The sequence below is a fragment of the Haemaphysalis longicornis genome, unplaced genomic scaffold (genome assembly GCF_048455015.1).
Source record: "Haemaphysalis longicornis isolate Haplotype H1 unplaced genomic scaffold, Haemaphysalis longicornis Haplotype H1 scaffold_1, whole genome shotgun sequence".
Lineage (NCBI taxonomy): Eukaryota > Metazoa > Arthropoda > Arachnida > Ixodida > Ixodidae > Haemaphysalis > Haemaphysalis longicornis.
The window spans coordinates 399,336,017-399,361,189 of NW_027526203.1; the positions used below are offsets into that span (position 1 = coordinate 399,336,017).

Genomic DNA, 25,173 nt, shown 5'->3' on the forward strand with positions numbered 1-25,173 from the left:
GATGCCGTAGCCACACCTGCCTCCCTCCTCTTCACCCTTCAAAAGACGCTCCTCTCAGTTTTCGAAAGAAAATCGGCAGAAATGCCGATGCTGCTGCGCGCGAGACGCCGCACACGCGAATCCCAGGTAATGGCTGGCAGAGTCTCTGGTTTCGCTCTTTGTAGAGCCACTTGCGTGAATTCAAGTGACGCTGCATGGGTAATCGTTGTGGGTGTCGTTTACATCTTCGCAGTCCAACCACCCTCACAGCGTTGATTACAGCCATTTTTTTACTTTTTTTTATCCTCCTAGTTTTGCTCATCACTTCTCCAGAGCAGAGCGGCCACAAAACTCGCCCTCACTGTTTTTTTTTTTTTTTTCATTGCTTTGCCGCAGGTTCCGCGGGTTGAAGGGTGGGAGAAGTGTCAGCTTTATCCGCGTGGCTCCCGCCCTCCCTCCGTGGTGCCATTTCGTTTCGCCCTGTGGTTTCCTGTTACTTTTCTTTCCCTCGGGTCACGTGAATCCCCCCCCCCCCCCCGCCTCCTCCCGCCAAGACTGCCATGTACGCTACCCATAATCGCCAGGTGGTCACCCCGAAAGTTGCTCGTCTTAACCGAGTTCGTCTTGATTTGATTAATTGTATAGGGTTTAACGCGCCGACGCAACGCAGGCGATGAGGCTCGCTGTAGTGGAGGGCTCCGGATTAATTTTTACCACCTGGGCATCTTTAACGTGCGCCGAAATCTCGCACACACGGGTGTTTTCGCTTTTCGCCTCCATCAGAAAAGCCGCCGCCGCGGGTAGCGAGTTCGTCGTAACAGGAGGTCACTATATATATACATATATATATATATATATATATATATATATATATATATATATATATATATATATATATAATATATATATATATATATATATATATATATATATATATTGATGTCTAATGCTAACGGGACCTATGAAATTTTCTCCCAGTACAACTTTATAGTTATTTACCCACGCTTAAGCATTTAATTTTTATTTGTTTTTGTGGCTGAACCGTCTCCCAGAAGATTATAGATTTTCCACAGGTATACGTATGCGGAGAAGTAGCAGATGCAGTACCGTAAGGACAGATTTAGTGTCGCGACATGTGCGTATACAAATAACAATTTGTTGGGCTGGGCTTTGCTCAAATTATGTACAGTTATGCGGAACGGAACTGCTGTGAATGCGAATAATGGCTGCCTTTTATGTAGTATGTACATAACAGGCAGCCATTTTTCGCATTTGTAAAGCTGAGGAACACAGTGATGTGAAGGCGGATTGCTGCAGGCAGTGCTCCCCACTGGGCTTGTTCGGACAAGAGATGGGAAGGCTGAATCGTAAGAAAGATTACACACAGGAAATTTCGTGCGCACGGGCGGTCAGCAACGAAAACCAATGGTAAGACTAAATGTTGTTGACGACCAGCTTACAGAGGAGATAAGTCATGCTACATAAAATTCCCGCTTACCGTTAACCTGCATGCGTTGCAGTTTGCATACGTCGAGAGAGAATTACGCCTTAAAAAGAAGGAACAACGCGGGCCGAGGTGAGGTGCGTAAGCCGACTACACCGAGGCTTGCGTGGGCACCGTCAACACGCTCCCTCAGTAAGACGCTAAGAGGCCTACAACGAAGTACCCGGTCAAGTAATGCAAATCAAATTTCAGAGAGCGAATCATGGCCGTTCTTACAGAAAAGGGCGGCAGTGCGGGTAGCCTCGAAAGGCGAGCCTGGGAGAGAGAGAATAAACTTTATTTAATGGGAGGAGTCAAGCGGGCAGTTTCCTCAGTTCAGGACCCCGTTGGAGCGTCCAGCCGCCTCAGCCCAGTGGATCAGCCGAAGCTGCTCTTTGAGGCTAGAGCTGGCCAGCACTTCCTCCAACAGCTCAATCGAGGGATTAGATATCGGGGAAAGTGAGGGGTTAAGCTGGCACCCCCACACCATGTGATACAGGGTGCAGGACGCGTTGCAGAATTGGCACTGTGAGTAGTATATTGTTGGCCAGAATAAGTGGAGTTTGGTCGGGTGGGGGAACGTGTTGGTTTGGAGGAGACGCCAGGAGCGCTCCTCTGCCTTGCTGAGGGAGGGGTGGCCAGCGGGTAGCATAAACCTGGTGAGCCTGTAGAATTGGGTCCCCTCCTGGTATGAAGTTACGGAAATCGCTGTCTCTAGCCAACTTTCTCGCGGCGCTCGGCTGGGAAGCCTCCTCAGCAGAGCGCGTTTACTCGGGCCCAGGGCAGCCTGCTGAAGGAGGAGCCGATGGCAGCGTGAGGCATGGAGCTCCCCGCGGCGGCCTCGTCGCCGCTCGGCGCGCCGGTGCCGGGCGGGCTGCTGCGCTCGCTGGAGAGGCGGCCGGTGGTCGGGGGGCTGGGGGTGCCCTCCGCCGAGGCCGCTGCCCCTGACGAGTCCGAGGACCGGCGCAGCTCTCCGCAGATCGCGGCCAGCGGCTTCTGCTTCTTGGCGGCCGTGTGCTGCTCGGCGGGCGGCTTCTGGGCCTCGGCGGCCGCCACGCGCCTCCTGGGCGTCGTCTTCCTGGTGGTGGGCGCCGCGGCCGTACTGGCCGCCATCCTGTTCGTGCCGGCGGGCCGCGATGGCAAACTGCCCGTGCACCGACGCGCCCTGCCGCTGCTGCTGGCGCTGGTGCTGTGGGCGGTGGCCGGGTGGATCATCTTCCTGGTGGCCCAGAGCAACGTGCATGGCAAGGGTGTGCTGGCCGCCGTGGCCGCCTTCTTGCTGCTCTTCTCGTTCGTGCTGCTGCGCGTCGTGTGCCGCCGCTGCAGGCACGGCCGCCGGCAGCTCAAGGACTCCGCCGAGGACGCGGTGCAGCTCGAGGACTTTCACCACGTGAACACGCAGGTGCGAGACACGCTGCGCTTCGGCCAGCTGCGCGCCGACCAGGCCTTCGGGCCCGTCGCCGAGACCAGGCCCGTGGTGCCCACAGCGCCGCCGGAGACGCCGCCCCAGGCGTCGGCCAGTTTCTCTACGTTCGTGCGCGAGCCGCCCACGGCGCCCGCGGAGCCGCCGCCCTACGACGGCTTCCCGCCCGACGGCACCCGCTGCCGGACACCGCCGCCGCCGTACTCCACGCTCGTCTAGGGCGCCTTGCTCACACTGCAAACTGCGCGGCGGAGGCGCCTGCCGCGGACAGATAGACTGTTGCAGCGAGCCTTGCTCGCTAGCACCGAGAGACCGCAACACTGGAGAGAGCAGATACGGACGCTGGACAACTGTGCGCATTTCCTCAGTCGAGAGGCTCTACGCTGTGGCACTGCAGCCGGTGCGCGACTGGTCTAAGATGAACCGCGTAAAATCATAGGGTTGAAGTTCTCACATCCGCGCGCGAAATTTGGCAAAACGACAATTCTTCTGCAGGAGAGGACAAGTGGCGTACAATTATTTAGCCGTGGGGATATTTGTTTTTGATGACACGCAAAAAAGAAAAAAGAAAACGAGTCAATCCATTTTGTTGCTTTGCACGAAGGCTGTTACATATGCAGCATTTTAAATGCCGAAATCAGACTGTTTCGAGTACTGAATTTAGTGTAGGAATCGCGTATTGCAATACCTGGTGTCAGCGAGACAATAGGTCTTTCTTGGAAACAAAGCTACGAATTACCCACGGACGTGTGTTACACCGCAGACGATACAACTACTAAAACAAGGGAGGAAAACTAATAACTGTAAAGAAATGCTCAGTAGCCTGCAGATCATTTCATTTTTAGTCACACTTCGCGCCAGTCATGCTTCCTGTTCTCGCGCTTCTTTGTGAGCGTATGCGTGCGTGCGTGTGCGTGCTTATAGGCTGCATGTCGGAGGAGAGGAGCGAGTGTGTGTGTGTGTGTGTGTGTGTGTGTGTGTGTGTGTGTGTGTGTGTGTGTGTGTGTGTGCGTGTGTGTGTGTGTGTGTGTGTGTGTGTGTGTGTGTGTGTGTGTGTGTGTGTGTGTGTGTGTGTGTGTGTGTGTGTGTGTGTGTGTGTGTGTGTGTGTGTGTGTGTGTGTGTGTGTGTGTGTGTGTGTGTGTGTACTGAGCGTGCGTGCGCGCGATTAGCTGCATGCCCTGTGTGGGGTCCAGGCCTTTCTCCAAACAGCACCTTTCAAAGGGCTCACGAAAACCAATCACGAGGTTGTCTGGGTCGATAGATTAAATTGTGAGAAAGGCAAATGCCCGAAGGTTGTAACGGCAAAAAATAAATAGAAAACATTACTTTGGCAAACACCGAATGCTTACAAAGTGAGAGGCAGAGACACCATTTTTCAAATCCCATTCAAGCCCCGAGGATATATTTGCTGTTCCCCCTGAGTAGAAACCTACCCGAACTGTCGAGCAACAGGAAATAAAAAAAAAACATATCTTTCGGGTTCAGTGCGAAACATTGTACGTCTGTCTTTTCTTTGCCCCTTCCAAGATTTTCAAGATTTATTGATTGCTTTTGTTTCTACATTTTAACACAAAATTGTTTTATTCCGGGATTCACTAATATTTCACTTACGTCTTATCCCTCGCGGAAATGACGCCAGTACAACGAAGCAAGCGGCCTGTAAAGGGTGCACACCTGCATACAGTCTCTTGCGGGAAAGCAACCTTTAGTACTAACTAGTACGTTATACTTAGGGTTGTTCGTTTTCCGGTTTTATACATTAACACGAAAGTGTTTTATGCCGGCATACACCAAGATTTCACTGACGTCATATCCGTCACAAAAATGACGTCAGTACACCTTTGCCGAAGCGACCCGCCAGTAGGACGTCGCTCGCCAAGCACACCCACAGGACAGCCACCGACCCGCAAGCCATACTTTGCTGCAGATTTCGCTGCACATTTCACTTTCGTGTTTTACCGATTCCTATGACAGAGGAATCAACCACAGTTTTTTTTATACAGGCAGCGTTGTAACTAGTCTTCTGGGTTCCTATAAGATCAATTCGTTTGCAGATTCTTGCGCGTGCATGACGTTATTTTCGACACCAGGTCTGCTAATTTGTTTTGTCTTGCCCTATTTTATGCGTCTTGCATTTCTTAACTCAGCCTATTTTACATATTTTTGTCCTTCTGACCGTCTATGCCTGCCTGCTTTCCCGCAACAAGCGAAAAGTATTGCGGCAAAGCACCCTTCTCAGGACCGCAGGAAGGAAGGAAGGAAACGTGGGCGCTGACCGAACCGATCACTTGCGATAGGGCCTAGGAGTACGGAGAAAAAAGTGAAAATAGAGTAACGGTAAGAAGGCTGTACATGTTTCTGCAAGACAGGAAGTGGCTCCTCGCTTCCCTTAGCAAAGAAATGCGCTGAAAAAGATCTTGCGATAGCCACTTCCGCACAAAAGGGGCTCGCACTTCCTTCTCCCGTAATGTATGGCGTTTATGCACGTCATATTCTGGAGAGTGAGACCTTAGGCTTACATAAGAGAGATCAACACATGCGTGTAAACGATCTATTTTCGTTCCTTGTGCTTGGGACATGAATTGCTGTTTATTAAACTCTTTATTTCTTTATTTTAAAGGCCTTACAGCGTTCAACCAAAACACCCTGCCCTCCAATGTCTGTGAAGCTTCTGTTAACACACGAGCTACCCTCTCTTCTAAAAGCAAGCGAAGACAATGCGCGCACCAATTTTTTTGTCTGCGTGCATGCGTGCGTGCGTGCGTGTGTGTCTGCCTGTGTGTGCGCGTGCGAGTGTGTGTGCGTGTGCGTGAGCTGCTGCTTAGAAAGAAGGTTGGAGGTAAGGAGATGATGTAGATGAGTGGGGAGGAATCAAGTCTCATAACTGTATATCGCTTTGAGGACACTTCAGCTAATCTCTATAAAAAGACTTCATAAGAATTACTCTATAGAAAACTGTCGAACCACTTATAAGGATCGAGGCATGAAGCTGGCTTACTCTGCGCTCACATAGACACAAGCGTATACACACATATGAAGTGTCCATTGGCTTATATTAAGAGGCTGTGATGTGGAAAACTGAGAGAGGTGAGATGGACAGGGCAAGCCCGCTTGTATTTAAAACAACGAAACAATTAACCCGTACCACCAGTGCCAGCGCAAAGCTGGACGTAAAGGAAGAAACCGATACGAATGCAGTCACAGGCGTGCGCCGTTCACAGCGGATGCCCGTGATCTCGATCGCTGCATTAGATGCGGTTTTTGCAGAGTGCAAAAGCAAGAGTGGAAAAGACCACAGCACACGGTGTATGTAAAGATGCTCCGAAATTTTGCTACAGAGAAAAATAGAGAGAGATGGTGAGAAGGAAGGCTTCGCGGCTATAATACTTTTCCTTACGTCATTTTTTTGCTTAACTTTAAGGATATACTCTAAGAGCGTGCAAGTGTGAAAAGTGATATTGGTTTAGGCTAACAAAACCGATTAATCTTTAAGGTGGTTTACTCCAGGCGGCGCCAGACACCACGCACCCGTCGTCCCACCCGTCTCTCAGAACTGGCGGTGGTTAGTTTCTCAGTCGTCCTTTGGCCCCTTTGATTCCCGCACACCACAGAGAACCTCAATCAGCTCCCTCCTTTTACACTGGCGTTCGTTGCATTTCCCTCTTCATCGAAGCAGGTATGTGCTACGCGCCGCACGATCGAACGCCACATTCTGACGCTACGTCGGTCACTCTTGTTTTTTCTTTCATTTTTCATGCGTGGCCGTGACTGCGTGCTGAGTCTTCAGTGACTCGTAGCCTGTCTCCAGCATCCCAATGATCTCAGTGTCATACTGGTGGACTTTTGGTACAGACTGTGAAAATGAAGACATTTATGTCTTACGTGTATAAAAGGTAATATAAAACCGTGTTTCTTTCTTTGTACTAGTGTGGCGCTTCTTTCGACTTGCTTCCCACATGCTGTTTTTATACCCCCATTACGACGCATCGTTGCACCAAGAAAAGACAACGTCCATGCACGTCAAAACGCCAGTTCTTCTCCTTTTCTGTGAGCGAATGGAGACTTGCTGGTTTTCTCGCACACGTATACGGCTGCAGCAAGTACAACGCGGCACATGTATCTGATCCGTCATAAAATCAGTGGCAAGAGGGCAAAATTGGTCCGAACCATTTAGCAGTTTCTTTGAAGGAGCATCCCCGTCGCAAACTACGGCCGGCAATTGGTTTGACCGCCTGCCACGGACGTTTTGCGGATTGAGTTTCATAAACAAAGTGCACTCTGCGCTACAGAGAGAAAAAAAAGTAGCTTTTTTTCGGCGCAAAATGCTTTGGTAAAAGGGATCGATAGCTTCGTCAGAGCCAGAGGTAGGACAAGTCTAATGATGCATTAGAAATACAAACAGCACAAAAACGAAAATTTTGCAGTAACCTGAACAAGAACCGGTTAAGAATTATTGCACTTAAAATACAAAAAGAAATAAACTTTTGTGAGTAAATGATGTGAACGGAATTATGAGTTTGGATTCCAATCAGGAACGAAGATAAGTGCCAAAAAATTCAGTTTGTAAAGATCAAAACTTGAAAGACATCTAAGCATTTCTTGCCAGTTGTGAATGGGACAGCATTTAAGTCCAATCGAGCGCCTCTGAGTGTCCAATAGAACGTTACCGGGCTCTTTGTTCCGCGCGCCAAGTGCCGAAGTCAAACCGGCTCAACTACAGGCACTCTCCACTTTTCGACGTGGCTCTGGCATGCCCGCCCGGTGTCATTCTTTGTGTTCTATTCCATAGCACATGCGATGGAACTTGTCGCAGTCAAAAGTAGTTTTAGGAGCCGCTAAAGACACCGGACGCTGAGCCGCGACGGCTGCAGCTTCTCGCTCAATAGACCATTTCATGACTTCTTTCTACGTCATACCTTACGAACCAAAAGAGCGACCGTCACCCTTCCTTTTGTTGCCCAGGACACTTGAAGCAGCAGTACTGATATCGTCAGCTATTCTCCTTAGTAGTGATATTTTAAGCACGGCGCATAGGACACAAAAGCATCGCCACTCTCCACACGCGCAAATTACGTGACTGTGGCCCCGTGGGTAGCGAACCACCTCAGGAACGCGAGGTTCAAGGATGGAAACTTGACAGCTGATTGAGTCTTCAATGGTCCAGCGTTCGTTCTGGACCCCACCACCGCTTAACTCTGCAGAGGAGGTGGATGGTATGGTAAACTTCATTTCTTTGACGTCCTCAATTCTGGGCAATGCCAGAGGCTGAGTTTCAGCGTGTACCGAAAGGATACACACACAGGTCGCTAGCTGAATTTCAGCTCTGTGCCCCCCGTTGTTAGCACGTTACTGCACAGTGGCAAAAGATTGTGCTCAAAGCCAGAGGATGGGGCTGTGGACAAGGCACGCCTTCGCTAAGTGCGGATGCCCGCACTTTTTCAGCGCAACAGAACGTCAGCTGTCACGAGACCACGGCGGGGACGACAGGGCCGGTCTTACTTCATTTGGCGCCCTGTGCGAACTGCTGCCAAGGCGCCCCCCTCCCGCCAAACTCATTTTTACAGCAAAGCTATCTATGGCTAGGATCCAGCAGATCATCTTCGACTACAGAAGGATGTAGACAAGAATGATGATGATTGATGATGATGATTAGCGGCTTTCCCTTTGTAACGGGGTGGCGTTGCACAGCGGCCTTAGTCGTAACGCCACTGTACAATCACCTCGCCAAAAATATACAAAGAAATAAAAAAAATACTTTTATGAAATTTTTGTGCTAGTCTGACTTCTTTGTTCGCATGTCTTCCCAGACTGTTCTCTGCTCTTTTCCCACCAACACTCTAACCTTCTTTTACTAACCTTTACTGCTGTCCAATTCACTTTTCAGTTAACCTTAAATCCAAGGGCTCCCTCACTGATGACTGGACGAATACTTTTGCACTCCGTTACAATAAGTCACATGGTTTCTGGCTCCCTGCAGCAGCCTGCGCACAGTTCTTCCTGTACCGGCTCGCGGATAAGGGTTTTTGTCCGCATGCTAGCGTAGCGCCACCTTGCGGCGTCCACTCAAATTCCCGGGATCGTAAAACTGTACTACGCTGAACCGTGCCATGGACGTATCGGCTTAAGAACTTGGGGAAATTTTAGCTGACAGCTTCTTTTCAAAAACGAGACATGTAGAACCCTACACGCCAACGCCGCCCGATGATCAAGGTCCCCTCGACAACCTATTTACCCTGGCGGAGTTAGATGACGCCCTGCGCCTTTACAACGCCAAAAGTGCGCCAGGCCCAGACGGGATACCCTACAGCGCCATTAAGAACCTTCCCCATAACGGCAAGGAAGCTCTGCTGGACTACTACAATGAAATATGGGTTACAGGAGACGTCCCGATGACATGGAAAGAAGCATGGGTCAAACCAATTCCCAAGCCCGGCATATTACTAAATGGTCCTGCTGCCCTTTGTCCTATATCGCTGACATCCACCCTAGCAAAAACGTTCGAGCACATGGTTGCACGCCGCCTGAATTGGCAAACAGAGAAGGACCATGTATTCACTCCTGTTCAAATAGGTTTTCGGACACACCTATCAACTTCAGACAGTCTGTTGATCATCACTCATGACCTTGAAGCTGCAAAGCAACCAGGTGGCCTCGGCATTTTGCTCCTTATGGACGTTAAAAAAGCATTCGATAATGCCCCACCAGCAACAATAATACGTCTCGTGAGAGAAAGGGGACTTGGTGGGAGGCATAGTAGGTTTCTGGAGGGCTTTCTGCTGGAACGTTCCTATAAGATATGGGTGGGAGATGAGTTCTCTAGCCCTCGTGTGCTCGAGCGAGGTGTCCCCCAGGGCGCCGTCTTAAGCCCGACACTGTTCAACATCTTAACGGCTGACCTTCCCAGGGTGCTTCAGAAGGTTCCATGGCTAAGAACTACTATTTATGCCGATGACGTGACGCTCTAGACGACAAAAGGTGATATCACAACACAACAACGAACCATCCAGCAAGGCATTGACGTCACAGTGGAATTTCTACGCAATGGTGGTCTTGAACTCTCACAAGAAAAAACAACTTACATGGTATGTACACGTACCCCCGGACATCCAACTCCACCCTTCATGGCCAAGCTGTGCAAAAAGTTTTTACAGCCCGCATACTGGGCCTCATAGTTGACGCCAACCTACGCAACCAAAGTCAAGTTAGCGCACTAAGAGATACTTGCCTACGACTTCTCGACATACTCAAACGGTGCGCAGGTTATGAGTGGGGTTGTTCTACCAAGGCGCTCCTTCGCCTACACCAAGGTCTCATTCAATCTAGGATACTATACGTCCTACCGCACCTATGCCCTACCAAGACCCATGCTAATAAGCTCGAGGTTTTGAACAGGCGGGGCATAAAAATAGCCCTTGGCCTTCCAGCCCAGACTCCCAGCTTGGGACTTTACACGGAGGCTGGCATGAACACCCTTGCCGACCTCACCTCCGACAGGCATCTAGCACAGCAGCATCGCCTAGCTATGACACCAGCCGGACGTTGCATCATAAAGCAACATCTCAAACAGCAACCGCAGGGATCCAGAAGGCAGTTCCCGCAAGCAACATGGACAGCAGATGTGCCCGCATGTGCTCCAATTCCTGGACACTGCACCGGCCTTCATGGCTGGAGGGCCGAACAACGGAAACTGGTCCGAGCATCCTTGACACTTAAACAGCTAGCTAGACGAGGAGTATAACACCGCTCTCAGGGTTTTCCCCGACGGCTCAGTTGACCCAGTCACTGGGCGTGTGGGTGCTGTCTTCGTGTGTCCAGAATGCGATGAAAAGCGTAAGATACACCTTTTCGACACCTGAGATGGCCGAGCTGATAGCCATTCAGCGAGCTGTTCAGTGGCTGCGAGAACGTTTCAAAGAATCGGTAATTCTTACAGACGCGATCAACGTCCTACGCCGTCTAAAACGACCAGATGAAACCTCCGAGGTCATCTAAGATATCTGGTGACGAGTCAGCACGCTGCGGACCCGCGGACGTCTTGTAACCTTTTTCTGGATACCGGCTCACGCGGGAATCTCAGGCAATGCAAGGCCCACGGACTTGCGCAACAAGCCGCAAGGGACACATCAACTGGCAAAAGCTGCATCACCCGGGCTTCCCCCTTCTCTTCTGAGCATGGACATTCTCCTGAGCTTCCTTCGGTCATAGTGCTATCATCTGCATCTCAGGATGAGCAGACGGATGAGAACTGTGAAAACACAGCGGAGGAACCTTCACCTACTTCGAGCTCGGAATTTTATACCCGCTGCAAGGTGGAAAGGAAGTTGCAACTACGAGCGGCCCTGGGAGTGAAGCATCCCGTCATACCTCAGCATTGGTCCCGGAAATGGCACACCATCGTTCACAGGATTAGAACTGGATCGGCAAGAACCCCGTGCACTTTCGCGCCACAAGATACGGCATCCTAGACGACCCCGAGTGTCCGCGGTGCTCAGCCAATAATGACATTGCATTGCACACATCCGGTGGGACTGTCCTCGCTTAGCCGACTGTCGACAACAATCCTTCAAAACCGTAGGATTGGCAATCCCACCAAACCTTAATGATTGGCTTTATCCAAGCCGTTCCAATCAGAGCGAAGAACGGCGCCTGCTTGCCGCTCTACGAAACTTCGTCGAGAACTCTGGCCTTCACCATTTCCTTTAATTCCACACCCAATTGGATGTACCATTGGATGTATCATGCTGTTTCCCGACTCCCATTACCTAATCACTCTCCCCTAGACACCAAAATTCGCTAAAGCGTAACATGGCGTCTTTGTATCCCTTGTACATAAAATAAATGCGTGTTACCACCACCGCCACACCTTCAGCATACGGAAAAACTCATAAAAATAAGAACTTCCTAGACACTTCATGTTTTCATATAAGACGGCATATATTTCCCCTAAGAAAATGTTTTCCTAGCAATGCATTTGTGTTTAGACGTGAAGCCTACTTTAGGGGTACAATATTAATCCGGAGCTATACGGCGCGCCTCATCGCCGGTGTAGCGTCGGCGTGCAAAACCCCATAGCTAGATTGAATTAGAATTCTAGTTCACTCTACCCATAATTATAGTGAACTAAAATGATCTAGTGGCGCGAACGGCGAGGAATGGGCGTGCTTTTCTGTGTAGAAAACACCAGGTGGCGCTACTGCGCCCTCTTCCAGAGGCGCGCGCCGTCGCTGCCGCCGTAATTTAGGCGGTCGGCAGCGGTTATCATTGTCCTTGTTTCCATGTTGGGATGTAATTAACTTTTATCAAAGAAACCTTCTGCCTTTGCTATCCCCATACCTTGCTAGGTATTTTTTGTAGCTGATCCGGCCCACTTGAGCTGCGGGGCAGCGGCTATTAATCGAGTTGCTTGGTGCCTTCTGCGAACTTCACATAAGATAAGAGCGTATACGTTCGATGTATTGCTGGCGGACAACTGTCACGCTTATTTCTTTACGAGCAGGTTTACTTTTTTTGTTCTTACTGTGATTAAAGTACCAATGCTAACCTGCGTCTGGCTTTGCCTTTGCGGAAATATTCAAGCGACAGTTAGCACCTGTGAGTGAACGGTAGCTGCATATATTTGCATTTAGGCTGCCCATTCTATTGACTACATTTTCTATCCCAAATTTTCAATGAGTATCACTTGCAGCGTGTGCATTACATTGCTAGGCCGATAAGTAATACAAGGAAGGCGAGCTTCGGTGTCAGTGGTGTCAGCATGTGCAATATCACTAAACTCGCTGGCCGTGATGGTCCCTTTGCAGGCCTGATTGGCGTCAGCGTCTTGCAGCACACTTTGACACAGCTAGTAAATCTATAACAGAGCTTCCGCACAGAACACAGCGAAAGAATATTTGCGCAGACGCTTTGTCTTAATGTGGGCATAACAGCACGGATATCTTGAGAAGAATCTTAAGCTTTGCCTTTCTTCGCATCGATCACGTGGTAACGAAATAACGCTAGAATCGTTGACACAATTAATCTTTGCAATAGAGCATTGAAGGAAGCTGCAATCGTTGAGGTGGGCTGATTGTGGGAAATTCAAATTTCGTAGAGGCCAAAACAATTCATTTGGTGAGTCCTGCGATGAGAAAGAAACATCGTGGTGTGGCTACCACACCTCATATATCCTACTCGGCACTTGCGCTTTGCCGTGGCTTCTTCCTTACTGTCAAGACTCTTGTTGTTGCCGGCCTTATTTTTTTCGGCTTCCGTACGTATCTTCGGACAGAAGAGACAAATCCGGCAGGAAGCGCGAGGAGCGAGTGACGGTTTTCCGCGTGCAAGTCGCACTTCAGAGCCATTTATTATGGGATGTAATCCCGCAATATGCATACTGGCGCTTACAGATGGTTGAGGATACGGCCAAATGTTTGTCCAGTCTTCCCGCAGATTTTTTCCCCACTTCTTGCGTTTATCGTCCAGGTGAACGGCAAACAAAGAGACCTTGGGAGCACCTGGGTAACCGCTGTGACAACCTGCAGCAAAGCAGTGGCTGTCTGTCCTTCGTTTGGCATCGCGGCTGCCCGACCTGTCTCAAGCTCTAATCGATAGCACTCGCGAGAACTATAGTTTTCTGATCATTCCACACCTCTTGGTGCTGTAGAGGAACATCAAGAAAACTCAGAACAGGCGGAAAATGCAAGGACTCGATCACACACAGTCGGAGAATCTGTCTGACGCGCGCCGGCAACAGATCGAACATTCGCTCGTATAGCCTGCGCTGCTAGCAGACGATGCCGAACAACTCGATTTATAGCCGTTGCCCAATGGCTCGAATGGGCCGGATGAGCAGAAAAACGTTCCTAGAAAGGTACAGGGATAAAAAAGGCGAGCATCTTTCTTCCATAAAGGGGAATTAGTGCCACCACATCAAACAACGACAGTGGTAAGAACTGCCGAGCGTCTCAAGCAACGGCGTATTCAACAGCGGCGGCGCTGGAGGAGAGCGCAGCGGTGTCCCTGGCGGCGGTACACGCATTTTGCTTCAGCGGATACGTTGCACAGCGATCCCGTTCACGTCACTAGATATTTCTAGTTCACTATACCCATAATCAAACATCAATACTTTAATGGCATCAGAGTAAGCTTGTTTTTTTTTTTTTTTTTAAGATGGCTTTCCCACATTGAGTGTTGCACAGTGAAGCGTGGCCATATACGGAGGGAGTATGATTGCAGAAAACAGCTCTAATCTTTGTACTATCTTAAGAATTCAGAAACAAAATATATCACAATAGCCGCTAAGACGGCTCTACTGGTACGCCGACTTGCATTTGCGTTTGCAAATTATATAGCTCGCAGAGAAGTTGTAAATACTAATGGGGAATTCTCGTCTGCTGTCAATACTTGGGCTTCTGAGGGAGGGAAACAGACAGCCCAGTGTTCGTCCGCTGAAAAAAAAAAACTCTAATCTGTCCAAGTTTCATTCATGTAATTAACTAGGAATTACCAATCGCAAATGGCAAACAAAGTTGTTTTGTTTCGTGCACTCCTTCGACTACATCCCGGTAAAAGCATGCTGTCGCTCACGTTGAGGCTCGGCACGACAGCTTCGCTGGCCATCCTCCTTCACTGAGTAGAAGGGCAGTGAGTTTTTTCTCTATGTGTAATTACCTTTTCCCGGTTTATTCTTTTCGGTTTTATTCAGGGAGATGCCTAATCGCAAAAAAAATCTTGTTTGACAGCTCATTCACGCGAGCTGGGTATTTGGATGTCTGAAGCCTGCAACGAATACCACGAATCAATAGCGCCAACCACAGTGAAGTCACCATGACGCCACCTAAGGTCCCAGTAGGTTACAGACCATGTACATTACAAGCAGAAGTTACGGCTTAAAATGTACAAACGAAATGAGGCTTGCCAGCTAAAAATAGGTTTAGTTGTATTAATCAAAATAACCAAAATGCCAGCCAACTCCAGTTAAATTCATCAAGAAGCTACCGCGGACCAGCGAAGCGCCAATATTGGGTGTCTAATTCTAAGCCTTTATAAGCAACCAACGAGTGCTAGAGGCACAGATAGGACGGGGACTAAAACGAAACAGGTAGTGCTATAGCTACTCCCAAATAGCAAAATTAACATATCTGTATAGAGGTAAAATGTACGCTTTACGTAGAATACGCCCGTAAAATTACGGATTATTTTATTTTACAGTACAGTATTGGTTAAGCATTGGTTAAGCGTGCTGCGCAGATGACCCGACAGACAAGAAAACATCGGTGAAACGCGGAAATGTGGGTATTAGTACTAGTGAACTAAAACTGCGAGCGGGCACGCTAGTTCCCTGTAGATACCCCAAATAACATTTTCGCAAAAGGAGTTTAGGCGTTACACTTGGTGACAGTGGAACATAGGCATATTTTGACTTTTACATAGAAAATGTCGCATATATTATATTTATCACCATGAATTTTTTCGGTGCTGAATTAAAGGGCCTCTGCTTGGGTCTGGGGTGAAGGAAGTTTGGCACACCACTTTCCTTCACTAACATGGGGAAAACACTAGCGGGGCGAAATGATTGTTGTCAGTATGAGCTCAACCTGCACAAGAAATGTTGTGGACCGTGCGAGGTTTGCCACCATAGATGAGGTTAGTGTAGTGCAAAACGAAAATTAGCCCTTTTTTCGTACTTCAAAGCATTACTGACGCGAAATTTCCTGTTACGTTTTTTTCGCTGCTATGGGCGCCTATCAGCCCACTCGTATTAGAATGGCAGATTAGATGGGCGATCGCAGCGTGAATAGTTATTCACAGCCTGGTTTATTCATGCCAGTTTCGGTTTCGGTTAAACGAACACCGAGGCGGCCGCCATGACAGGAGGGTGCTCTTGACGTCACCGTTCTCGTCGCACTACGGCCGTCCTAAACGCGCTCGTCCACACCGTCCCAATTATAAATGCCGGGCCGTCCATGGTCGCACGCGCCCGGGCAGCATGACGCCAGTCACAAAACTGTGACGCTATGCATAAGACGAAGCAGCGCGAGCCAACAGCAGCCCGTGCTTTAGCATACGTCACGGGAGCCCTGACGTCGGCAGTTTGGGGCGAGGCACTCAACGCGTCTTGCTGATGCCAATGTAGAAAGGGTATCTTTTCTGAACTTTCTCGTTCGCGCAAAGATTAAAATTGATTTAAAATATGTTTTCTGAACGGTTACGGTTAAAAATTTATGGGAGGTATTTCCATATACATATATTAAGCATATTACAGAGTTATCTCAGCCGTAAAATTTTGTTAGTACTCCTTTAAAGTGCATTCTTCAGTCTTTTCTGTTACTCACTAAAACTTTCACCACACGCCAGTAATTTTAGAATTTCTGTCTTTATTTTCTTTAACAAATAGCCCTTCTTCGACCGGGTGGGCCGACCCCAGCCGAGCTCCGTCGCCTCCGACGTACGTGTGGTAGCGTGGTGTAAAGCGAGCGGCTGTTGCAGCCGTGAAGAAGTCCAGAAGCCGTAGGCTAACGTAACTGTTTACTTCATAGCGAGAGATGAGCCGAAGCCAAAGAGCAATGCCCCGACGGGCGAGGTAACAGTACAGGACTCGAGCAGAGTGACAGCATGGATTCACTGTTCAAACAGGAATGAAACTACAGCGCTTAGGTGGCTCGTATTTATACCCAAAACGGCCAACGGTCAAAACAGCGTTCCCTCTAGATTTGTGCACACGCTACGAACGTCACACACACAACGCTCTTTCCAGAGTTCGTGAGCAGTCGGTAGCATCGCCGCACGTTGAGTCCGAGAGAGGAGAGAGAGGAGGACTCCGCTGCGATCGCGGGGCCTCTGTGTCCTTGAAGCGCGTTGAGACATGCCTCGCCGGGCCGGCAACCGTCGAAGTTTGAAACGCGCCGAAACCGAAGCGTCTGACCCGGGCTTTGTTGAGACGTGAAAACATGAGTCACCGACACGGTGGGGCTTGTCTGAAAGGCGCACGTAGTGGCTTCGCCGCAAAGCCGAGGGGTGATGAGACGAAGCCCGACGGCGGGCCGATTCGTAACACCCTGTTTAGAAATGCGCGTAAGAGAAAACAGGTTGCCATAAGAAGGTTTTTCTTCAGTCTTTGGAACACGGGGGAAAGGAGATTGCAAAAGAAGGCAAAGAAAACCGGAGGCCCATAACATCATCCTTTGCTGTATAAAGGTTGATTTCTCTCTCTCTCTCTCTCTCTCTCTCTCTCTCTCTCTCTCTCTCTCTCTCTCTCTCTCTCTTAAAATAAAACCAACCCAAGCTCTAAACTAATGCCGGACCCAGGAAATGCAACCCTCCTTTCCGAAGTGCCCAGACCATTGTACGACATTTTGTCCATATCCATGCATAAAGTAACAATACTAGCAATGAAATCATTCAACACTCAAATATAAGATAAATTCGATTTTGTGCGTAACTTTTTTCTGTCTTAAGCTTACGTGCCGATAACTTCGAGACAAGGCACCCTCTCAGCGTAAGTTTTGTTCATGAAACGCGTTAAGGCGCCGGAAAGTGCCGGAGGAATACAGAAGCCGCGCCCCGAAGCCCCCTATGGCGGTTTCTGGCGAGGCCGATTCGCCCTTCGCACCCTCGTTTTGGGTGTGAAATTGTGAGTGCTTGGTTCTCGGTATACCCTTCATGATTTGCGATGATTTGAACATACGCGTTTTCTTCCTCACTTCGAAGTGCACGGACGAAGGCTCTTCCTTTGATGGACGGAAGACAGGGAGGGGACCGGGTGGAGAGGACTAGGATGTGGCGTTGATGATGATGATTAGTTGCTATCCCTTTGAATTGGGGCGTCGGTTGTCAGCAACCGACTTGCCTGTTTTATTCCACTTACTTGCCCTATCTCCTAGCTAACCTAATAGATTTGCCTCCCTCCCATCTCCCCCTCATCCCTGTTTTAAGCTCTCATCGCCCCCACCCCCCCTTTTTTCTCCCCCCACCCCGCTACTCTAAATTCTCATCAGTATGATTACTCCGCCTGCGTACCCATCCCTCCCCTACTTTTCCTCCACCACCATTCCAGTCGCCTCTTCGTCACCTCTATGGCCCTAAAGTTGAGGCTCCCCCTCATCCCAAATCCCAAAGCTTCCGCCAACGTAGTTTCCCCCTCACCCCGCGGTGGTCGTATGTCTCTGCAGCCCCTAACATTTTGGTCTACAGTTTTGCGATCACTGCCGCAGCTTGCACATGTTTCATCCTGCTGCCTGTAGATACCCGTGTATGCCCGGGTTCTCAGGCACCCCGCCGGTGCTTCGAAGAGCAATGCCCTGCCTCTCGAATTACCAGAGAAACCTTCCTTCCTAATTTCTAGTTTATCTGTCCTATAAGTCTCCAGGGCTTTTTTCGGTTCCATTCTGTGTGACCCCATCGTCGTCTCTGCTGCCCTTACCTGCTTTTTAACTGTTGTGTATACCCCACTTTCCCCTACCAACTTTCCGTACCGCTTGGTCAGCTGTCTGGTCCTCCGTCTCCACCGCGTGTCCATGCTCCTCATATACAGGTACTTAAAACACTCTCGCGGCTCATTTTTCGTCCTCCATGTCACGAAGTCGCTCCTCAAACTTTATCTTTCTCTGCGCCTCCATCGCCTCGAAAGACGACCAGCCCATATCCCCCTGTTTCGCTTCGTTTGTAGTTTTGCTGTGGGCCCCTAGGGCTGGTCTGCCTACCACCCTCTGATTTACCTCCAGGCCCACTTGGATCTCTGGTTTCATGCACAGAACCGAATTTCCGAAAGTTAATTCTGGTACCATGACCACTTTCCAGATTCCCCTTACCGCCTCGTATTTGTTGTAGCCCCAGAGGGCTCTAGACTTCATTATAGCCGCGTTCCGTCTTCCTTTCCTCTTAACGTGCGCCGGAATCTCGAACACACGGGTGTTTTCGCATTTCGCCTCAATCAGAAAAGCGACCGCCGCGGCTGTAAAATCGAACTCGCCGCTGTGAAAGGAAACGACCGCGCGTACTCGCATGGCCAACCGATGGTCCCACCACAGCTCTGAGTGCTTCCAGACATTGACTGCTGAACACAAAGTTTATTCGCGGCGCTTCACGGTAGGTGCAATTCTCGGCGGCTAATTCGAATTCATCGACTTCCTTCTCTTCTTTCTTGGCTTTTCGCTCACGCGCCCATTTTCCCATGACAATCCCCTCCATACATTGCCCCTGAACGACGCATGACAGAGGCCAATGATGCTTTCGCCTTAATTAAAAAAACTACTAAACAGGCCAGGAGGCAATCAGGCATGACCTACATGTATTTTTTTTAAATATAGACGGACATCACACACACAAAAAAACCAGAGCGCGTGCAACGCCCGCGCATTTCCATAATCTCCGCGCGAGCTCTCGTGTTCTAGAGCCCATGAATTCCACGGAGGCATTCGAAAAATCCCAGCTCTCTCCTAGCTCCGAAGACCAGTCTCGCTTCCGTTGAGTTTCCCATCGAAGCTTCAACGAACATGAGTCTGGCGCTAATGTTTTGACCCCAACGGCACCTCAGGGGCAATACACTATTACAGTTTCCGGTCGGACTACCTGGACAACCGTCTGGACATATTCAAGACAAACAACATCACTAGCTTCAAGGCACCTAAACTGTACGGTTTGCCATAGCTTGATCAGCTATGCAGGGTGACCGTGAGCATTCCGGGACTCCCCTGTCTGCTGACGGCGGCGCAGGACCTTCTTCGGGAACGCCGCGCCGGAGACCCGGGCCCGTGCATGGTCGCCGTGGAATCCACGGCCAAGGAAACGGCATGACATCGTGCCACCGACAGACAGCGGTGAGGCACGCCCTCGACTCACGGCGTCCTAATGCACAGATGGCTCGCCTTGGGAAGCCAGCATTGCGCCCATCCGGCGTATCAACCAGCGCTGTCGCAACCCCATCGGACATGACTGCTTGCTGGAACAGTGTGCTCTGGAGCTCGCAAGACGCGGCCAGTGACTCGGAAACCAGTGACGAAGAAAAAGAAAACAGCACGTATTCGGCCGTCGTGAAGGGCCTGCGTTGGCATCGGCCAAGTCGTCCTCGTTGGTGCCCTGGGGAGCAGTATAGTCGACTATGCGGCTTCAAACAGGTTCGTCGCCGACTTGTTCCAGCTGACACTAGCGGGATCTGAGAGCCCGTCGGAAAGCTGAGCCGCTGCTGGACCCGAGCCAACCACCCAGAATCGTGCTGATGTTTCACAGGTGCCCCGGCGAACTATGCCTTATGCCGTTGATTGACGACTAAGTGAGACTGGGTGATTCGATAGACGATTGTTTCTTTGACACTTCGGCGTAAGCGTATATTGACAAGCAGTGATCAGTTGCGCGAGGCCGACAGGAATGGTGTAGTCACCAGACATCCAGAGACTCGCTGTACCAACGCCCCCCCCCCCCCCCCTCGTCATGCCAGTGGCCATGTTTTCTTGCCAGTTTTTCAAGAAAGTGGAAGCTTCGAAATGTAGTATCAGTGTCCAGATTACGTCCTTGGAGCGCCGCATCTGTGAGCGCTTTTTTGTTTGTGTCCTCCACTGACCTCCATATGGTAGAGATCAGTGATATAAAGGATGCCTTCGTGCATAAACAATTTTGTCTTACGGTGTTTTTCGACATTTACAAAGCCTATGACACCGCTTGGCGGTACGGCATCCTTTGTGACCTGAAGTCAATCGGTGTTGCGGGCAACATGTTGAACATCCTTTGTAGTTATACGTCGGAGAGAACCTTTCGCGTCAGAGTTGGTTCTGCACTGTCAAAGGTTCATGTGCAAGAAAATGGCGTGCCACAAGGTGGAATGTTGAGCTGCACTCTTTTCATAGTTAAGATGAACTCTCTTGGAAAGGCATTGCCACCTACAATCTCTTATTCCATGTATGTAGATGACGTCCAGATATCCTATAAATCATGTAATATGTCAATCTGCGAACGTCAAGTCCAGCTTGGTGTCAAGAACATTGCCGGCTGGGCAGACAAGAATGGTTTTAAATTGAATCCTGCAAAAAGTTCCTGCGTTGTGTTCTCCAGGAAGCGTGGGGTCCATCCGGACCCAGACCTTACTCTTAATAGCGTGTCGCTTCTTGTGAACAAGGAGCACAAGTTTTTAGGTGTTGTGTTTGACCACAAACTCACATTCATTTTACACATCAAGGAACTTAAGCATAAATGTCTGAAAACAATGAATATCCTTAAGGTTCTTTCACACCAATCGTATGGGGCTGACAAAGAACTCCTGCTGCGCTTGTATACTGCTTTGGTTGGGTCTCGTTTGTACTATGGCAGTGTGGTGCATGGGTCGGCGACTAAAACAGCGTTGCGAATGCTTGACCCAGTGTTACACTTGGGGCTTCGTCTTGCGTCGGGTGCTTTTCGCAGTAGTCCGGCCCAAAGTCTGTATGTCGAGTGTAACAAGTGGAGCGTTGAGAACCAACGCACGTACATGGACTTGCTTTATGCTTTTTAAATTTCATCACTGAATAACCATCCTTTTTATCCTGTCTTTAACAATACATCCACATCTCTGCTGTTTGTAAATCGCCCATCCGTTCCTCTGCCCTTTTCGCTTAGAGTGAGAGAGCGAGCCTTGGATCTCAGCGCTTCGTTTTTAGATGTGTACAGATCATCGTTTTCAGACATTTTACCGCCTTGGAAAGTTCGCCCTGTGTCCTGTGACCTTTCTTTTATGAAACTTGACAAAAATCGGGTACCACGAGCTGCAATACTGCAGCACTTTCTCTCTCTGCAGTTTAAATACCCATGTGCAGAATTTTTCAGTGACGTTTCTAAAATCTCCACTATGGTGTCCTGCGCTGCTCATCGTCCGAATTTCAATGCAGCCAGAATTATGAGCGTACATACAATCATTTTTTCAGCAGAAGCATATGAAATTTTCCTCATCGTACAACACATTCTTGAAAATCAAATTCCCAATTCCATCATCTATACAGATTCCTTGAGTGTTGTTCGTGCACTATCATCGTACAAGCCCCCCAAAAACCACATAGTTAATCTTGTGTTCAACAAAATTATGTCTATCTATGCGCAAAAGCATGAGCTGCTCCTCTGCTGGGTCCCAGGACACGCTGGGATTGCTGGCAATGAGTTGGCAGACGAGAGAGCCGCTGCTGCTGCACTCAGGAACACTGTATATAGACATAACAACGATACCATATACAGACCTCAAGCCACACATAAGACAGCACTTGCGCAGAACATGACAAACACACTGGAGTTAACAGACAGATAACAAGTTACACGTTATAAAACCACGCTTGGAACCATACACCACTGACACACGCAACAGACACACGGAAGTCGCCTTGGCTAGGCTACGGATAAGGCACACCCATGCAACGCACTCGTATCTGCTCACGGGATCTTCAAGACCCCAGTGCAGCAGGTGCGGAGAGGCCCTATCCGTAGTTCACATACTCATTCAATGCACAGCACTTCACACAACACGACGCAAACACTTCCCACAACTATACAGACTACACGTCCCACTACACCCAGTGTTTTTCCTGTCTGACAATCCCATGTTTTCTATCAAGTGTGTTTTTAAATATTTAGAAGTGAAATTTTTAGACCTCATTTCATACCACGCATGATCACTCCCTGGCCCTATACACCAGCCATGTTCATTGTCGTTTTCTGATTTTACTTTTGTTTTTGCTGACTTTTTAGTGTTTACGATTTCACCTCTCATATATGACCATTGTTTTGGCGGTCTTTTCCCCAGTTGACCTTGCGCCATTAACATCCAACCATCATCATCATCATCATCAAGACAATTATACGACAGTTCTTTTTATAAGTGTGTCGATGCCGATCCCACAGAAGAACTTAATACCACTATCAAGGAAACCCTTCAAACATTGCCACAGGCTAATAAGGTAGCACCAGGCGCAATAAAATCCCTTGTTCCACTCAGTCCGGTAGCAGGTAGATTCTATCTACTGCCAAAAATACACAAAAAAGATGATCCAGGTCGTCCCATCGTATCCGGAATTGGCACAGTGACAGAAAAACTATCCCTTTATGTAGACTCGCTCATTAACAATATCGAACCCAAGTTCCTTTAATTTGTAAAAGACACAAACCATTTTTTAAACGATATCATTGAACTCAAATTCCGCCTGGTTCGCTGTTTGTGACTTTGGACGTAGCCTCATTGTACACTAATGTGCCCCATGGCGATGGCATACGAGCTGTCGTTGAAACTTATCAAGCCTTCTGCGATTTAAGTCCGGTTGATGGTGACACACTGGCAACGTTTTTAAAACTGATTCTCGAGCTAAATAACTTTGAATTCGATAATGCACACTATATTTAGATAAACGGTACTTCAATGGGAACGAGGGTGGGACCAAGCAATGCTAATATTTTCATGTGTTCTCTCGAAACAGCATACCTGGATAAATGCGCTCTTAAGCCCTTCTATTACAAACGCTTTAAAGACGACGTTTTTCGAATTTGGCAACATGGCGAACATGAATTTTTCTCCTTCATCTCTAGTTTCAGCAACTGCCACCCCCTTATCTCCTTTTCGCACCAGTACTCGGCTGTAGCAATCAACTTTCTTGAAGTCACAGTGTCCGTGAAGGATGCAAAACTAACTACAAATCTTTATAGAAAGCCCACAGACGGCCATCAGTACCTCCACTTCGAAAGCAGTCATGTAAAACATAATAAAACTAGTATACCTTACAGCCAAGCGGTTCGTTTTAAAAGGATACGCTCACAAGAATCCGACTTCAATCAAAACTGCGCAGTACACCGTGCCGCCCTGACTATAGACAAAAATACCCCACGCAGATTATTGACGATGCAGTGAGACGCGCAAGTATGCTCGATCGCAACGCACTTACTCCCGACGACACAACCTCGCACTCAGCAAACCACTAATCTGGTACTCAGTTATTCATCGTTAGCCCCTAAAGTAACATCAGTTCTTAAAAAGCATCTTAACATACTTATGCGAAACCAGAGGCTCCAAAGCATTTTTCAAGATCCGCCTCGCGTAGTCTATCGACGATCAGCGAACCTATGCGATTCACTCACTTCGTCTAAGACCACTAGCCCATCTTGCATTGGCTGCCAACCCTGCCAAGGACCGCGATGTCAAATTTTTCCCCAAATGACGACAATTGCCACAGCCAGCAGTACAGCTTCCAATTTCACACTAAACATAAAAGGTAATTTTACTTGCGACACCGAAAACGTGATTTATCTGCTCGAGTGTACCGAATGCCGGCTTCAGTATATTGGCCAGACCCGCAAGTCTTTTAGACTTCGTTTCAATAATCACAAGTCGCATATTAAGACACTCCCGAACATGCCGTTGTCCCAAAATATCAACGTAGTAGGTAATTCATTTAAAAAAATAAAAGCAACAATCCTTGAATCCGGTTTCTGCTCACATCATGATAGGGAAGTCAGGGAATCGTATCTCATTCACAAATTCAAATCTATGAAATCTGGGTTAAATGAAAGCGTTGGCGCGCTGGCTTTCTTGTCGCACTGATAGCCTCTGGGTAGCCTTTCTACTTCTGTTTACGTAGATATATTTGTGTTTGCATTGGCCCGCGTGTATGTGGTTGCGCATGACCCCCAAATAAGCATTTTTAGCATTTTTTTTCTGTCTTATCTTCGGCATTAGTCTCACAAGTGATGCCATCTATACCGCATTCCTTACGACCGGCTGACTGTTCAGATGTTACTGTTTTATCTTGGGTTTTTTTTTTTCGCTCTGCATTGTATATTTTATGCTGACTCCGCTGTTCAGTAGAACGTTTGTTTTTCATTCACTGCTCTTTTCCCATACCCATTTCCTGTTATTCTATCTACCTTTATTGTACAGCTGTCACTGTTTCTGCCAGTGTAAGTGACCTGTCACCTAAAAATCCTGTTAGCCTTGATATGGAATCAAATGTTCATCAACTGTTGTCGTCCTGCCCAACACAGCACGTGTCACCATGTTTACCGTGATTGGCTCCTGATGCTTTACAAGCCAGTTTACTTGCCATTTGATTTTATTCTGACGAAGGCTTGCCCCAAGCCGAAACGGTAATGCACTTTCGTTCGTTACCCGTTAGTCTTCTCTTTTACATATACATATTGTCACGGGAAAAATGAAACAGGGGAGTTTAATGGTGTAGACACACAGGGAGAAAGCACACTAGGCCGCGATGCGATAGCACTGGCTGGTTGGTTGGTTCCTTATGTTATGGCGCGTACCCACGCGGGGGATTGGCCAAGAAGCTGCCTGTAATAATTAGGCTGTGACCCGGT

The 25,173-nt window shown here is 48.7% G+C and overlaps 1 protein-coding gene across 2 annotated transcripts in view; it reads left to right on the forward strand.

Moving 5' to 3' along the window:
• The window catches only part of LOC144155383 (uncharacterized), a 21,420-nt gene extending 14,611 nt beyond the window's left edge, over positions 1–6,809 (forward strand). Inside the window, exon 2 of one of the 2 annotated variants that reach the window (XM_077686774.1) lies at positions 2,249–6,809. In XM_077686774.1, coding sequence (XP_077542900.1) covers positions 2,283–3,104 — 822 coding nt within the window. In that variant the 5' untranslated portion in view covers positions 2,249–2,282 and the 3' untranslated portion in view covers positions 3,105–6,809. Of the gene's footprint in view, positions 1–2,243 lie in introns of both variants that reach the window. The other variant, XM_077686773.1, reaches the window with a different exon arrangement.
• The last annotated feature ends 18,364 nt before the right edge of the window (positions 6,810–25,173 follow it).